The sequence below is a fragment of the Schistocerca cancellata genome, unplaced genomic scaffold (genome assembly GCF_023864275.1).
Source record: "Schistocerca cancellata isolate TAMUIC-IGC-003103 unplaced genomic scaffold, iqSchCanc2.1 HiC_scaffold_1114, whole genome shotgun sequence".
NCBI classification, from domain to species: Eukaryota; Metazoa; Arthropoda; class Insecta; order Orthoptera; family Acrididae; genus Schistocerca; species Schistocerca cancellata.
This window is the reverse complement of record NW_026047113.1, coordinates 334,433-350,515: the sequence shown is the minus strand read 5'-3', so window position 1 is coordinate 350,515 and position 16,083 is coordinate 334,433. Positions and strand designations below refer to the sequence as shown.

General features: G+C 51.8%; 1 protein-coding gene and 10 non-coding genes across 11 annotated transcripts; all 11 read right to left on the bottom strand.

Moving 5' to 3' along the window:
- Nucleotides 1-419: 419 nt before the first annotated feature.
- LOC126158611 (5S ribosomal RNA) lies at nt 420-538 on the bottom strand. The gene has a single exon (XR_007533604.1). It is a non-coding gene; the product is annotated as a 5S ribosomal RNA (ribosomal RNA).
- An 847-nt stretch (nt 539-1,385) lies between these two features.
- Nucleotides 1,386-1,504, bottom strand: LOC126158598 (5S ribosomal RNA). Its single transcript, XR_007533592.1, has one exon. It is a non-coding gene; the product is annotated as a 5S ribosomal RNA (ribosomal RNA).
- Nucleotides 1,505-2,347: 843 nt separating this feature from the next.
- On the bottom strand, nt 2,348-2,466 carry LOC126158935 (5S ribosomal RNA). The gene has a single exon (XR_007533909.1). It is a non-coding gene; the product is annotated as a 5S ribosomal RNA (ribosomal RNA).
- A 5,639-nt stretch (nt 2,467-8,105) lies between these two features.
- On the bottom strand, nt 8,106-9,282 carry LOC126158597 (uncharacterized). Its single transcript, XM_049916454.1, has 3 exons — nt 9,279-9,282; nt 8,962-9,091; nt 8,106-8,790 (listed from the first exon to the last, which is right to left on the bottom strand). The coding sequence occupies exons 1-3, from the start codon at nt 9,280-9,282 to the stop codon at nt 8,106-8,108; spliced, it is 819 nt and encodes a 272-aa protein (XP_049772411.1).
- An 839-nt stretch (nt 9,283-10,121) lies between these two features.
- On the bottom strand, nt 10,122-10,240 carry LOC126158942 (5S ribosomal RNA). Its single transcript, XR_007533915.1, has one exon. It is a non-coding gene; the product is annotated as a 5S ribosomal RNA (ribosomal RNA).
- Nucleotides 10,241-11,086: 846 nt separating this feature from the next.
- LOC126158922 (5S ribosomal RNA) lies at nt 11,087-11,205 on the bottom strand. The gene has a single exon (XR_007533897.1). It is a non-coding gene; the product is annotated as a 5S ribosomal RNA (ribosomal RNA).
- An 862-nt stretch (nt 11,206-12,067) lies between these two features.
- LOC126158921 (5S ribosomal RNA) lies at nt 12,068-12,186 on the bottom strand. The gene has a single exon (XR_007533896.1). It is a non-coding gene; the product is annotated as a 5S ribosomal RNA (ribosomal RNA).
- Nucleotides 12,187-13,035: 849 nt separating this feature from the next.
- Nucleotides 13,036-13,154, bottom strand: LOC126158658 (5S ribosomal RNA). Its single transcript, XR_007533648.1, has one exon. It is a non-coding gene; the product is annotated as a 5S ribosomal RNA (ribosomal RNA).
- Nucleotides 13,155-14,004: 850 nt separating this feature from the next.
- Nucleotides 14,005-14,123, bottom strand: LOC126158976 (5S ribosomal RNA). The gene has a single exon (XR_007533946.1). It is a non-coding gene; the product is annotated as a 5S ribosomal RNA (ribosomal RNA).
- An 832-nt stretch (nt 14,124-14,955) lies between these two features.
- LOC126158941 (5S ribosomal RNA) lies at nt 14,956-15,074 on the bottom strand. The gene has a single exon (XR_007533914.1). It is a non-coding gene; the product is annotated as a 5S ribosomal RNA (ribosomal RNA).
- Nucleotides 15,075-15,919: 845 nt separating this feature from the next.
- Nucleotides 15,920-16,038, bottom strand: LOC126158892 (5S ribosomal RNA). Its single transcript, XR_007533867.1, has one exon. It is a non-coding gene; the product is annotated as a 5S ribosomal RNA (ribosomal RNA).
- Between the last annotated feature and the right edge of the window lie 45 nt (nt 16,039-16,083).

The window sequence follows — 16,083 nt, the reverse complement described above, 5'->3', positions numbered from 1 at the left end:
TCCTATCCCTGTCCCCGTCCCCGTCCCGACTTGTCCCGACTTTGCTCGACTGCCGCTCGGGTCGTGGTCCATATGACAGCGCAAGCACGATAAACGTCTGCGGGACGAGACGAGACGAGACGAGACGAGACGACTAAGGAATAAATTCGTGGTTACAAATCAAATTTATTACTCTACACTCCTACACAACAATAGGCGGTGACGTATTTCAGAAATCACCTGTCGATTCGTACTGTTTTGTCGTTTTCAAAGTCTTCTTGGCAAACTTGGTTAGCACATTCTCCCTCAAACTGAGTTAATTATTGCATTTTCGTACCATTAGAGTAGTTTAAAAGGCTTAAGGAAGCATCTTTGTCACAACAGAAAGGTAGTTTGAAAATTGGGTTGGCGACATAACAAAAAAAAAAAAGCAGGAAGGGAGCCAACAGCACCCGGGTTTCCCAGGCGGTCACCCATCCAAGTACTAGCCGGGCCCGATGATGCTTAACTTCGGTGAACGGACGAGAACCGGTGTATTCATCATGATATGGCCGTTGGCGCTCATCTAATGTAGGAGCACGGCAGAATTCGCGTTCGGCTTTTCTCCCAACACACAAAATGTTAGTTTTCGGCCCCATTTGACGAAAGCGCTTCCTTCCGCAACCGCCAGTTCCTCGAGGACGGCGCGGGGAGGCGCGCCCGGCTTCCCAGCAGAGTGACGGCCGAATTGGCGGGCGCACCGCCGCGTGTGTGAGACGCACTGCTGCTCGTTGCACCCCCTGTCATTCGCTGGGCGCGTGCAGCCTTCGACACTAGCGGAGGACGCATCTTGTCCCTGGTGTTCAGCGGAAGGCCTGTGCGGGGTGTGGCAGTGTCGTGCTGGAGGGCCCACTGGTAGCGATGTGGGCTTCTTCGCTTCGCCTCGCCTCGCCTCGCCACACACCAGGTGTCTGCGTAGTTTGCAGTGCATTCGCACCATTCCTATCCCTGTCCCCGTCCCCGTCCCGACTTGTCCCGACTTTGCTCGACTGCCGCTCGCTGCCGCTCGGGTCGTGGTCCATATGACAGCGCAAGCACGACAAACGTCTGCGGGACGAGACGAGACGAGACGAGACGAGACGACTAAGGAATAAATTCGTGGTTACAAATCAAATTTGGAACTCTACACTCCTACACAACAATAGGCGGTGACGTATTTCAGAAATCACTTGCCGATTCGTAGTGTTTTGTCGTTTTCAAAGTCTTCTTGGCAAACTTGGTTAGCACATTCTCCCTAAAACTGAGTTAATTACTGCATTTTCGTACCATTACAGTAGTTTAAAAGGCTTAAAGAAGCATCTTTGTCACAACAGAAAGGTAGTTTGAAAATTGGGCTGGCGACATGACAAAAAAAAAAACAGGAAGGGAGCCAACAGCACCCGGGTTTCCCAGGCGGTCACCCATCCAAGTACTAGCCGGGCCCGATGATGCTTAACTTCGGTGATCGGACGAGAACCGGTGTATTCATCATGGTATGGCCGTTGGCGCTCATCTAATGTAGGAGCACGGCAGAATTCGCGTTCGGCTTTTCTCCCAACACACAAAATGTTAGTTTTCGGCCGCATTTGACGAAAGCGCTTCCTTCCGCAACCGCCAGTTCCTCGAGGACGGCGCGGGGAGGCGCGCCCGGCGTCCCAGCAGAGTGACGGCCGAATTGGCGGGCGCACCGCCGCGTGTGTGAGACGCACTGCTGCTCGTTGCACCCCTGTCATTCGCTGGGCGCGTTCAGCCTTCGACACTAGCGGAGGACGCATCTTGTCCCTGGTGTTCAGCGGAGGGCCTGTGCGGGATGTGGCAGTGTCGTGCTGGAGGGCCCACTGGTAGCGATGTGGGCTTCCTCGCCTCGCCTCGCCTCGCCACGCCTCGCCTCACACCAGGTGTCTGCGTAGTTTGCAGTGCATTCGCACCATTCCTATCCCTGTCCCTGTCCCCGTCCCGACTTGTCCCGACTTTGCTCGACTGCCGCTCGGGTCGTGGTCCATATGACAGCGCAAGCACGATAAACGTCTGCGGGACGAGACGAGACGAGACGAGACGAGACGACTAAGGAATAAATTCGTGGTTACAAATCAAATTTATTACTCTACACTCCTACACAACAATAGGCGGTGACGTATTTCAGAAATCACCTGTCGATTCGTACTGTTTTGTCGTTTTCAAAGTCTTCTTGGCAAACTTGGTTAGCACATTCTCCCTCAAACTGAGTTAATTATTGCATTTTCGTACCATTAGAGTAGTTTAAAAGGCTTAAGGAAGCATCTTTGTCACAACAGAAAGGTAGTTTGAAAATTGGGTTGGCGACATAACAAAAAAAAAAAAGCAGGAAGGGAGCCAACAGCACCCGGGTTTCCCAGGCGGTCACCCATCCAAGTACTAGCCGGGCCCGATGATGCTTAACTTCGGTGAACGGACGAGAACCGGTGTATTCATCATGGTATGGCCGTTGGCGCTCATCTAATGTAGGAGCACGGCAGAATTCGCGTTCGGCTTTTCTCCCAACACACAAAATGTTAGTTTTCGGCCCCATTTGACGAAAGCGCTTCCTTCCGCAACCGCCAGTTCCTCGAGGACGGCGCGGGGAGGCGCGCCCGGCTTCCCAGCAGAGTGACGGCCGAATTGGCGGGCGCACCGCCGCGTGTGTGAGACGCACTGCTGCTCGTTGCACCCCCTGTCATTCGCTGGGCGCGTGCAGCCTTCGACACTAGCGGAGGACGCATCTTGTCCCTGGTGTTCAGCGGAAGGCCTGTGCGGGGTGTGGCAGTGTCGTGCTGGAGGGCCCACTGGTAGCGATGTGGGCTTCTTCGCCTCGCCTCGCCTCGCCTCGCCACACACCAGGTGTCTGCGTAGTTTGCAGTGCATTCGCACCATTCCTATCCCTGTCCCCGTCCCCGTCCCGACTTGTCCCGACTTTGCTCGAATGCCGCTCGCTGCCGCTCGGGTCGTGGTCCATATGACAGCGCAAGCACGACAAACGTCTGCGGGACGAGACGAGAGGAGACGAGACGAGACGAGACGACTAAGGAATAAATTCGTGGTTACAAATCAAATTTGGAACTCTACACTCCTACACAACAATAGGCGGTGACGTATTTCAGAAATCACCAGCCGATTTGTACTGTTTTGTCGTTTTCAAAGTCTTCTTGGCAAACTTGGTTAGTACATTCTCCCTCAAACTGAGTTAATTACTGCATTTTCGTACCATTACGGTAGTTTAAAAGGCTTAAAGAAGCATCTTTGTCACAACAGAAAGGTAGTTTGAAAATTGGGCTGGCGACATAACAAAAAAAAACAGGAAGGGAGCCAACAGCACCCGGGTTTCCCAGGCGGTCACCCATCCAAGTACTAGCCGGGCCCGATGATGCTTAACTTCGGTGATCGGACGAGAATTTTTTTTTTTTTTTTTTTTTTTTTCAAACTGAGTTAATTACTGCATTTTCGTACCATTACAGTAGTTTAAAAGGCTTAAGGAAGCATCTTTGTCGCAACAGAAAGGTAGTTTGAAAATTGGGCTGGCGACATAACAAAAAAAAAAAAAAAAAAAAAAAAAAAGGAAGGGAGCCAACAGCACCCGGGTTTCCCAGGCGGTCACCCATCCAAGTACTAGCCGGGCCCGATGATGCTTAACTTCGGTGATCGGACGAGAACTTTTTTTTTTTTTTTTTTTTTTTTATTTTTTTTTTTTTTTTTTTTTGGACGAGAACTTTTTTTTTTTTTTTTTTTTTTTTTGCCCGATGATGCTTAACTTTTTTTTTTTTTTTTTTTTTCAACTAAATATACTTCATTGTAAGAGCAGGCCAGGGTGGCGGTGGAGGCAAAGTGGGCGGGGGTCGCAATCCGAGGCCCGGCCACAGTGTCTCCCTCGCCCTCCCAACCCAAGAAACAGGGAATAACGGAAAAGTGGTGTATTGTACTCTCTTTATTTTTTTTTTTTTTTTTGTGCGAGATCAGCATTTTTCTTATTGGTTTCTTTTTTTTTTTCTTCTTTTTTTTTTTTTTTTTTTTTTTTTTTTTTTTTTTTTTTTTTTTTTTTTTTTTTTTTGAGATCCTTTAGGAGAACAAAGGTCCATTGTGGCCAGCGGAAACATGTCCAAAACGATGTGAGAAAGGAATACCATCCGCTGAAGGTGTGGATATAACGTGAGGAAGGAAGAACGCAAACGCGAAACACAAATAAAAAACCATTCTAGAAGGACAATGACCACAAGTCAGCAGCGGAGGCCTCCCGCCGCAAGAGAAAAGCAAAAGTAAAGAGACTCTCAAAGAAAATTTAAAAAATAAAAAACACACACGAACGAGCACACTATACGTGCCAAATATGTCCGGCGCACGGTAAAGGTGAATTCTACACAATTCCGGCAGCAGCAAACATATTTCGTCTTCTCGATAAGCTTGATTTCCGTGCCCAAGAGGCAACCGTTTCAACACAAAATATCTTTAAGCACCGTCTCACAGTTCAGGGACAAGTCAATTGACAGTCCTGCAATAGTCACAAAAATTTAGGAAAAGTCAGCAATTAGGGAACAAATCGTCAAATCCAGGAGAGAAAAAAAAAAAAACCAATATGGCAATCCTAAGGACAACCTCCCAAAATGGCGGAAGAGTAGTCGAGCCGGTGAGACAAATTAACTGTCATACATCAAGAATAGAACAATGATATCATTCCGCACATTCCACCAAAAGGAACAGTGGAATGGAAAGTACATAATCATGGCAGGAGAGAAATATGTAATTTAGTAAAGGCGGTCCGTAGAGGTACATCTAAAAATCGGGCATAATTGGAAACATACTGCGGGTTACGTTTCTCCCGCCCATAGTAGTCCCAAAGATACGTCAAAAACTGCAAGCGATCCATGAGTCGAAGAGAAAAAATCGCATGTGCAGCATGCGCAGCGATCCACACGGTAGCGTTTCTCTTGGTGGCAGGATACGGCCGCCAGTCGGGAACCAGGATATACAAAGGCTGTATGGCACGCGGGGTAGTCCGATTGATCAATGCCAACATCTCACGGGTGGCATCCCATACCTCTTGAAACTGGGGGCACACAAAACGGTGTTCGATCGTGTCCTCAGCCGCGCACCGCCCGCAGAGGCCACTCGGGAGGAGATTGATTGCGTGGAGTTTCGCATTCGTGGCAACGGTGCGATTCACAACTTTATACCAGGTGGCCCGAACATCGGATGTCAACAATTTACTGGAAATGTTGGACCACACCGTCCGCCAATCGCATTGCGGCAGCCTCAACTCCCATTTGTTAGTCGGCAGAGTTCCGCGGAGGGCCTCTGCGATCGCGCTGACGCTACCCCTGCGCCGGTCGTCGCCTATCAGATAGCTAGTGTGGAGGAAATACTGGCGAACGAAATTCAATCTGTACGGGATAGCCTGGACAGAGACAGGCGCGCGGAGAGAAGCAGGGCGGTAAAGGTCGAAGAGTACCGACGTGGGGCTAAGCCCCGCATTGGCTATTACACGGTTGGTTCGGTGGAGCAAAAGGGCAGCACACTTTGAAGGAAAATCAACCATACCGACGCCGCCCCTGTCCGGCGGGAGCGTGCAAATATTGTAGGCGACTTTAAAGATTTCGCCTCGCCAGACCAACCAAGAAACAGCATGCTTGATTGCCCGTTCAATCTCCTTCGGCACCGGCAAAACTTGAGCCAAGTACCAGGCCTTGGCCAACACCTGGGTATTTACAACCGAAGCTCTATCCAGCAAAGACAAATTTCGTTTGGCGGCAGCCTGAGTCGCCGCTCGTACAGAATATAACACCGCGCGCCAATTTATCACCGCCATTTGTTGTACATTGGCAGTCATCTGGATCCCGAGAATCTTATGTCGCAACCTTACGGTATACCAATCACGACGGACAGCCCTCATGGTCGCAGTAAGCGGCAGTAAGATGGATTTACGGGGGTTCACAACCGCACCCGATGCCGTTTCAAATTGGTGAAGAATGAGGCGGAGCGTATCAATATCATCGGGACGTTGGATAAAAACACCCAAGTCGTCCGCATACGCCCGACAGACAAGCGAACCCGTACCAAACGGGACACCGTGGCAAACATTTGTTATCTTACGGATCAGAGGATCCAACGCTAAAACGAATAATCCCATGGAAAGTGGGCACCCTTGGCGGACGGATCTGTTCATCCTGAGGACATCACCGGCCTGGCCATGAAAAAGGATTCTGGATGTAGCCGATTTCAGAAGGTTAGATATCACATGCGTGAATGTTAAACCAAATCCAAACTTAGACATGACCCGCCGCAAGTACTCGTGACTAATTCTATCAAACGCGTTATGAAAATCAATGGAAAGTATCGCAGCCCGGCCGCCACGGCGTGACGAGGCAGAAGCGATACACTCACGATACGCGAGTACAGCGTCATAAATATTCCGTCCAGGTACGGCACACGATTGAGAAGGACTAATGACGGTCTTCAACGCCGGCCGCAAACGGTGGGAAAAGCAGCGTGCTATGATTTTATAATCGGCGTTTAAGAGTGTGATCGGCCGTAAAGTCACCGCACTTGGGATGCCAGTGGTTTTCGGGATGAGGACGACGAGACCCTCTAAAAATTCTTCCGGCACATCGAGACCATTATGTATTTCATTCACCATGGCAACAAAAGTATCAGTTAAAAGACCGGAAAATTTCACATAAAATTCCACAGGAATGCCGTCATGGCCAGGGGCCTTTCCCTTCGGGCTAGCCTTAACGGCGGCAGAAACATCAGCAGCTGTAAAACGCTCATTTAAAAGAAGTCTATCCTGACGCGTTAAAATAGAAGGCAGGTCGTGTAAAAACATCTGCAAGGAGGCTTCATTCAAAGGTTGAGATTGAAAGAGATTAGAGTAGTGATCGTAAATTTCGTCCTGAATCACCCGGCAATCTGAAGTCCTAAGACCGTCACGCGTTATCCAGTCGGTGAATAAAAGTTTTTCACGCCGCAGACGGGCCCGTCGTAAATGATACAATGAAAGCGGTTCCTCCAAAGTGGGATCGAAAGGCCTGCTACGGACAACAGAGCCCTGTGCCTTCCGATGCAGATGGTTTAAAATCTTCGTCTTAATTTTCCGTAACGTGGGAAGGAGTTCAGGGCGGTCGGTAACCCGAGTAATTAAATCCTGTAAACAATCGCGATAGAAAGCGACCGTCATCACTTCCCAATGGGCCTTGTCACGACAGTAATTAATGAGCAGAGTACGAATAGCCGGTTTAGCGTGACGGAGCCACCAATCGACAGTAGAACCCGCCTGTGGGCGGCTCTGAAGAAGTTGGTGCCACAACAAATGCACCTGTTCGACAAGACTGACGTCATCCAAAACACTAACATTGAATTTCCAGTAGGATCGCGTACGTTCTGGGCGAACAGACGGAACATTAAAAGCACACAAATAACCACAATGATCCGAAAAAGCGACGGGAGCAACTTCTGCCTGCAAGATTTGAGCAGCGAGGTCCGGCGATATATAAAATCTGTCCAATCTACTATGCCCAGTAGGATAAAAATAAGTAAAACCTGTAGCAGTCGGACTAAAACAAAGCCACGTGTCCTCAAGTTTAAAAGTGTCAACTAAAGTTTGCAGTGCAAGACACTTATTCGCCGTCGGCTCCTGGTCGGCATCACGCAAGACACAATTAAAATCACCACCTAAGATGATCCGTCGGTGGTTTCGATGGAAGAGCTGACATAAATCATGATGGAAAAAAGTATCCCTCAGACGTTTATTGTCAGTTCCAGAGGGGGCATACACGTTAACAAAAAATATGTCGCAGATAACACATGCCAACCCTCGTCCATTCGGTAAAATTTCTACGTGTTTATACTCTAAACCGGGCGTGATTAAAATAGCCGTACCAAAGGTCGCTTCCGGATCAATATTAAGAATTACATTATAGGCAGTAAGATGCGGGACAACGTCAGCTGTTATTTCTTGAAGGAAAACCACATCGCAACGAGCAGATTGCAAAAAGTGTAAGAGGGCGTGAACTTTACGGTCACTTCGGATGTGATTGATATTAAGGGTGAGGACGCGTAACTGGTGGAATGCACGCGTCAGGGTGGACTCTGTAACTTAAGCGGAACTAGAAAAAGTGATCCTCCTCCACATCATCAGACCACTGCATGGTGTCCGAAGGAGCAGGTGCGGCGTCCGGAACGGGCCGGGAAGCGGGGGCGGTGGGCACCGACACAGGTGGACCGTGTACGAAAGGTGCGTCGCGACGCTCTTGGACCAAAGTATCCGTCAGTCCCTCAACCGCCTGGTCGAAGGTGACGTCGACGCCCTCAGTGGGCGCCGTTTTCGAACGCTTCTTTGACCTTTTACGCTTCGGTTTTGGATCGGCAGGGGCGGACTGAGTGGAAGCTTGGGACACCTCACTTTCGGCACCGCTAGCATCCGCCTCGCCGGCGGTGGACGGGCCCGGCTGTGACGGCAATTTCCGCTTGTCTGTCGGCGGGGCGGGGACTGAAATCGGCCGTGGTGACGCGACCAACATTTCAGAAGTCTCCGGAACGGGCACGTCCGAAACACTGACGGCTGGCAAATCAGCAATACGGACCTCGCGAGGGGTGTGATCGGCAGGTAAACTTTGTTCTGACACAACCGGGGGAACGACAACTGTGGGCGGAGTCACATTGTCAGACACAGGAGCCTCAGCTGCAGGAGCGGCAGAAACCGGTCGGTCGGGCGGGGTGATCGAGGGGGGTCCAACCAACGCGCCCGCATACGTGGAGGTATCAGCAGCTTCGCGCGGCAGCTGAGCCGGCCTGCGTAAAGTGCAGGTTTGTCGCAAATGATCTGTTTTGCCACACACGGAGCACGTCTGCGGCTGCCCACTATAGCTGAGGAAAGCGCGCGTGCCAGCAATGAGCAAATACGACGGTATATGTTTCTTCAAATCTACACGGACCGTCCGAACACCACTCAGAACCCGGTACCTAAATCCTGCAGGCCACACATCATTCTCCACACTAAGCACGGTGCCAAATTCTCCGAGTTTACGAGCAATGGCCTCATTTGGGCATTCGAACGGAACATTATAAACTTTCACATTTCGAATGCCGAAGCCTGCCGGCAGAATCAAAACATCAGACAAAGCACCGTCCACGTGCTTAAACTTCTTAACTCCACCACTTTCGGTAACAAGCTTGTCTACAAAATCCGCGGTCGGAAGTTTCAAAAATACAGAGTTTTGAATAAAGTCAAGCTGGATACCGATCAAATCAGATTCGGGAATACGCAATTCGGAAAATACCCATTCGTGTACATCAAAAGGCGACGGTCTAGCCGCGTTCCTATCAAAAACACACTGTACGGAGTTAGCACGATTCATAATAAAGCGTCAATAAACTTACAGGAACTAGTAGAGAAGAGAGAACGCTGCGAGGCGCAGCACCAAACACGCGACGAAGACACCGCCTGCAGCACACGAAGGTGTCAGCAGGCACGAGCCTAACACACGTCCGGCTGGGCGCGTGCAGCCTTCGACACTAGCGGAGGACGCACCTTGTCCCTGGTGTTCAGCGGAGGGCCTGTGCGGGGTGTGGCAATGTCGTGCTGGAGGGCCCACTGGTAGCGATGTGGGCTTCCTCGCCTCGCCTCGCCTCGCCTCGCCTCGCCTCGCCTCGCCTCACACTAGGTGTCTGCGTAGTTTGCAGTGCATTCGCACCATTCCTATCCCTGTCCCTGTCCCCGTCCCGACTTGTCCCGACTTTGCTCGACTGCCGCTCGCTGCCGCTCGGGTCGTGGTCCATATGACAGCGCAAGCACGACAAACGTCTGCGGGACGAGACGAGACGAGACGAGACGAGACGACTAAGGAATAAATTCGTGGTTACAAATCAAATTTGGAACTCTACACTCCTACACAAGAATAGGCGGTGACGTATTTCAGAAATCACCTGCCGATTCGTAGTGTTTTGTCGTTTTCAAAGTCTTCTTGGCAAACTTGGTTAGCACATTCTCCCTCAAACTGAGTTAATTACTGCATTTTCGTACCATTACAGTAGTTTAAAAGGCTTAAGGAAGCATCTTTGTCACAACAGAAAGGTAGTTTGAAAATTGGGCTGGCGACATGACAAAAAAAAAACAGGAAGGGAGCCAACAGCACCCGGGTTTCCCAGGCGGTCACCCATCCAAGTACTAGCCGTGCCCGATGATGCTTAACCTCGGTGATCGGACGAGAACCTGTGTATTCATCATGGTATGGCCGTTGGCGCTCATCTAATGTAGGAGCACGGCAGAATTCGCGTTCGGCTTTTCTCCCAACACGCAAAATGTTAGTTTTCGGCCGCATTTGACGAAAGCGCTTCCTTCCGCAACCGCCAGTTCCTCGAGGACGGCGCGGGGAGGCGCGCCCGGCGTCCCAGCAGAGTGACGGCCGAATTGGCGGGCGCACCGCCGCGTGTGTGAGACGCACTGCTGCTCGTTGCACCCCCTGTCATTCGCTGGGCGCGTTCTGCCTTCGACACTAGCGGAGGACGCATCTTGTCCCTGGTGTTCAGCGGAGGGCCTGTGCGGGGTGTGGCAGTGTCGTGCTGGAGGGCCCACTGGTAGCGATGTGGGCTTCCTCGCCTCGCCTCGCCTCGCCTCGTCGCGCCTCACACCAGGTGTCTGCGTAGTTTGCAGTGCATTCGCACCATTCCTATCCCTGTCCCAGTCCCCGTCCCGACTTGTCCCGACTTTGCTCGACTGCCGCTCGCTGCCGCTCGGGTCGTGGTCCATATGACAGCGCAAGCACGACAAACGCCTGCGGGACGAGACGAGACGAGACGAGACGACTAAGGAATAAATTCGTCGTTACAAATCAAATTTGGAACTCTACACTCCTACACAACAATAGGCGGTGACGTATTTCAGAAATCACCTGACGATTCGTAATGTTTTGTTGTTTACAAAGTCTTCTTGGCAAACTTGGTTAGCACATTCTCCCTCAAACTGAGTTAATTACTGCATTTTCGTACCATTACAGTAGTTTAAAAGGCTTAAAGAAGCATCTTTGTCACAACAGAAAGATAGTTTGAAAATTGGGCTGGCGACATAACAAAAAAAAAACAGGAAGGGAGCCAGCAGCATCCGGGTTTCCCAGGCGGTCACCCATCCAAGTACTAGCCGGGCCCGATGTTGCTTAACTTCGGTGATCGGACGAGAACCGGTGTATTCATCATGGTATGGCCGTTGGCGCTCATCTAATGTAGGAGCACGGCAGAATTCGCGTTCGGCTTTTCTCCCAACACACAAAATGTTAGTTTTCGGCCGCATTTGACGAAAGCGCTTCCTTCCGCAACCGCCAGTTCCTCGAGGACGGCGCGGGGAGGCGCGCCCGGCGTCCCAGCAGAGTGACGGCCGAATTGGCGGGCGCACCGCCGCGTGTGTGAGACGCACTGCTGCTCGTTGCACCCCCTGTCATTCGCTGGGCGCGTGCAGCCTTCGACACTAGCGGAGGACGCATCTTGTCCCTGGTGTTCAGCGGAGGGCCTGTGCGGGGTGTGGCAGTGTCGTGCTGGAGGGCCCACTGGTAGCGATGTGGGCTTCCTCGCCTCGCCTCGCCTCGCCTCGCCTCGCCTCGCCTCACACCAGGTGTCTGCGTAGTTTGCAGTGCATTCGCACCATTCCTATCCCTGTCCCTGTCCCCGTCCCGACTTGTCCCGACTTTGCTCGACTGCCGCTCGCTGCCGCTCGGGTCGTGGTCCATATGACAGCGCAAGCACGACAAACGTCTGCGGGACGAGACGAGACGAGACGAGACGAGACGACTAAGGAATAAATTCGTGGTTACAAATCAAATTTGGAACTCTACACTCCTACACAACAATAGGCGGTGACGTATTTCAGAAATCACCTGCCGATTCGTACTGTTTTGTCGTTTTCAAAGTCTTTTTGGCAAACTTGGTTAGCACATTCTCCCTCAAACTGAGTTAATTACTGCATTTTCGTACCATTACAGTAGTTTAAAAGGCATAAAGAAGCATCTTTGTCACAACAGAAAGGTAGTTTGAAAATTGGGCTGGTGACATAACAAAAAAAAAAAAAAAACAGGAAGGGAGCCAGCAGCACCCGGGTTTCCCAGGCGGTCACCCATCCAAGTACTAGTCGGGCCCGATGATGCTTAACTTCAGTGAACGGACGAGAACCGGTGTATTCATCATGGTATGGCCGTTGGCGCTCATCTAATGTAGGAGCACGGCAGAATTCGCGTTCGGCTTTTCTCCCAACACACAAAATGTTAGTTTTCGGCCCCATTTGACGAAAGCGCTTCCTTCCGCAACCGCCAGTTCCTCGAGGACGGCGCGGGGAGGCGCGCCCGGCGTCCCAGCAGAGTGACAGCCGAATTGGAGGGCGCACCGCCGCGTGTGTGAGACGCACTGCTGCTCGTTGCACCCCCTGTCATTCGCTGGGCGCGTGCAGCCTTCGACACTAGCGGAGGACGCATCTTGTGCCTGGTGTTCAGCGGAGGGCCTGTACGGGATGTGGCAGTGTCGTGCTGGAGGGCCCACTGGTAGCGATGTGGGCTTCCTCGCCTCGCCTCGACTCGCCTCGCCTCGCCTCGCCTCACACCAGGTGTCTGCGTAGTTTGCAGTGCATTCGCACCATTCCTATCCCTGTCCCAGTCCCCGTCCCGACTTGTCCCGACTTTGCTCGACTGCCGCTCGCTGCCGCTCGGGTCGTGGTCCATATGACAGCGCAAGCACGACAAACGTCTGCGGGACGAGACGAGACGAGACGACTAAGGAATAAATTCGTGGTTACAAATCAAATTTGGAACTCTACACTCCTACACAACAATAGGCGGTGACGTATTTCAGAAATCACCTGCCGATTCGTACTGTTTTGTCGTTTTCAAAGTCTTCTTGGCAAACTTGGTTAGCACATTCTCCCTCAAACTGAGTTAATTACTGCATTTTCGTACCATTACAGTAGTTTAAAAGGCTCAAAGAAGCATCTTTGTCACAACAGAAAGGTAGTTTGAAAATTGGGCTGGCGACATAACAAAAAAAAAAAAACAGGAAGGGAGCCAACAGCAGCCGGGTTTCCCAGGCGGTCACCCATCCAAGTACTAGCAGGGCCCGATGATGCTTAACTTCGGTGATCGGACGAGAACCGGTGTATTCATCATGGTATGGCCGTTGGCGCTCATCTAATGTAGGAGCACGGCAGAATTCGCGTTCGGCTTTTCTCCCAACACACAAAATGTTAGTTTTCGGCCGAATTTGACGAAAGCGCTTCCTTCCGCAACCGCCAGTTCCTCGAGGACGGCGCGGGGAGGCGCGCCCGGCGTCCCAGCAGAGTGACGGCCGAATTGGCGGGCGCACCGCCGCGTGTGTGAGACGCACTGCAGCTCGTTGCACCCCCTGTCATTCGCTGGGCGCGTGCAGCCTTCGACACTAGCGGAAGACGCATCTTGTCCCTGGTGTTCAGCGGAGGGCCTGTGCGGGGTGTGGCAGTGTCGTGATGGAGGGCCCACTGGTAGCGATGTGGGCTTCCTCGCCTCGCCTCGCCTCGCCTCGCCTCGCCTCACACCAGGTGTCTGCGTAGTTTGCAGTGCATTCGCACCATTCCTATCCCTGTCCCTGTCCCCGTCCCGACCTGTCCCGACTTTGCTCGACTGCCGCTCGCTGCCGCTCGGGTCGTGGTCCATATGACAGCGCAAGCACGACAAACGTCTGCGGGACGAGACGAGACGAGACGAGACGAGACGACTAAGGAATAAATTCGTGGTTACAAATCAAATTTGGAACTCTACACTCCTACACAACAATAGGCGGTGACGTATTTCAGAAATCACCTGCCGATTCGTACTGTTTTGTCGTTTTCAAAGTCCTCTTGGCAAACTTGGTTAGCACATTCTCCCTCATACTGAGTTAATTACTGCATTTTCGTACCATTACAGTAGTTTAAAAGGCATAAAGAAGCATCTTTGTCACAACAGAAAGGTAGTTTGAAAATTGGGCTGGTGACATAACAAAAAAAAACAGGAAGGGAGCCAGCCGCACCCGGGTTTCCCAGGCGGTCACCCATCCAAGTACTAGCCATGCCCGATGATGCTTAACTTCGGTGATCGGACGAGAACCGGTGTATTCTTCATGGTATGGCCGTTGGCGCTCAACTAATGTAGGAGCACGGCAGAATTCGCGTTCGGCTTTTCTCCCAACACACAAAATGTTAGTTTTCGGCCGCATTTGACGAAAGCGCTTCCTTCCGCAACCGCCAGTTCCTCGAGGACGGCGCGGGGAGGCGCGCCCGGCGTCCCAGCAGAGTGACGGCCGAATTGGCGGGCGCACCGCCGCGTGTGTGAGACGCACTGCTGCTCGTTGCACCCCCTGTCATTCGCTGGGCGCGTGCACCCTTCGACACTAGCGGAGGACGCATCTTGTCCCTGGTGTTCAGCGGAGGGCCTGTGCGGGGTGTGGCAGTGTCGTGCTGGAGGGCCCGCTGGTAGCGATGTGGGCTTCCTCGCCTCGCCTCGCCTCGCCTCGCCTCACACCAGGTGTCTGCGTAGTTTGCAGTGCATTCGCACCATTCCTATCCCTGTCCCTGTCCCCGTCCCGACTTGTCCCGACTTTGCTCGACTGCCGCTCGGGTCGTGGTCCATATGACAGCGCAAGCACGACAAACGTCTGCGGGACGAGACGAGACGAGACGAGACGACTAAGGAATAAATTCGTCGTTACAAATCAAATTTGGAACTCTACACTCCTACACAACAATAGGCGGTGACGTATTTCAGAAATCACCTGACGATTCGTAATGTTTTGTTGTTTACAAAGTCTTCTTGGCAAACTTGGTTAGCACATTCTCCCTCAAACTGAGTTAATTACTGCATTTTCGTACCATTACAGTAGTTTAAAAGGCTTAAAGAAGCATCTTTGTCACAACAGAAAGATAGTTTGAAAATTGGGCTGGCGACATAACAAAAAAAAAAACAGGAAGGGAGCCAGCAGCACCCGGGTTTCCCAGGCGGTCACCTATCCAAGTACTAGTCGGGCCCGATGATGCTTAACTTCGGTGAACGGACGAGAACCGGTGTATTCATCATGGTATGGCCGTTGGCGCTCATCTAATGTAGGAGCACGGCAGAATTCGCGTTCGGCTTTTCTCCCAACACACAAAATGTTAGTTTTCGGCCGCATTTGACGAAAGCGCTTCCTTCCGCAACCGCCAGTTCCTCGAGGACGACGCAAGGAGGCGCGCCCGGCGTCCCAGCAGAGTGACGGCCGAATTGGCGGGCGCACCGCCGCGTGTGTGAGACGTACTGCTGCTCGTTGCACCCCCTGTCATTCGCTGGGCGCGTGCAGCCTTCGACACTAGCGGAGGACGCATTTTGTCCCTGGTGTTCAGCGGAGGGCCTGTGCGGGGTGTGGCAGTGTCGTGCTGGAGGGCCCACTGGTAGCGATGTGGGCTTCCTCGCCTCGCCTCGAATCGCCTCGCCACACACCAGGTGTCTGCGTAGTTTGCAGTGCATTCGCACCATTCCTATCCCTGTCCCTGTCCCCATCCCGACTTGTCCCGAATTTGCTCGACTGCCGCTCGGGTCGTGGTCCATATGACAGCGCAAGCACGACAAACGTCTGCGGGACGAGACGAGACGAGACGAGACGAGACGAGACGACTAAGGAATAAATTCGTGGTTACAAATCAAATTTGGAACTCTACACTCCTACACAACAATAGGCGGTGACGTATTTCAGAAATCACCTGCCGATTTGTACTGTTTTGTCGTTTTCAAAGTCCTCTTGGCAAAATTGGTTAGCACATTCTCCCTCAAACTGAGTTAATTACTGCATTTTCGTACCATTACAGTAGTTTAAAAGGCTTAAAGAAGCATCTTTGTCACAACAGTAAGGTAGTTTGAAAATTGGGCTGGCGACATAACAAAAAAAAAAAAAACAGGAAGGGAGCCAAGAGCACCCGGGTTTTCCAGGCGGTCACCCATCCAAGTACTAGCCGGGCCCGATGATGCTTAACTTCGGTGATCGGACGAGAACCGGTGTATTCATCATGGTATGGCCGTTGGCGCTCAGCTAATGTAGGAGCACGGCAGAATTCGCGTTCGGCTTTTC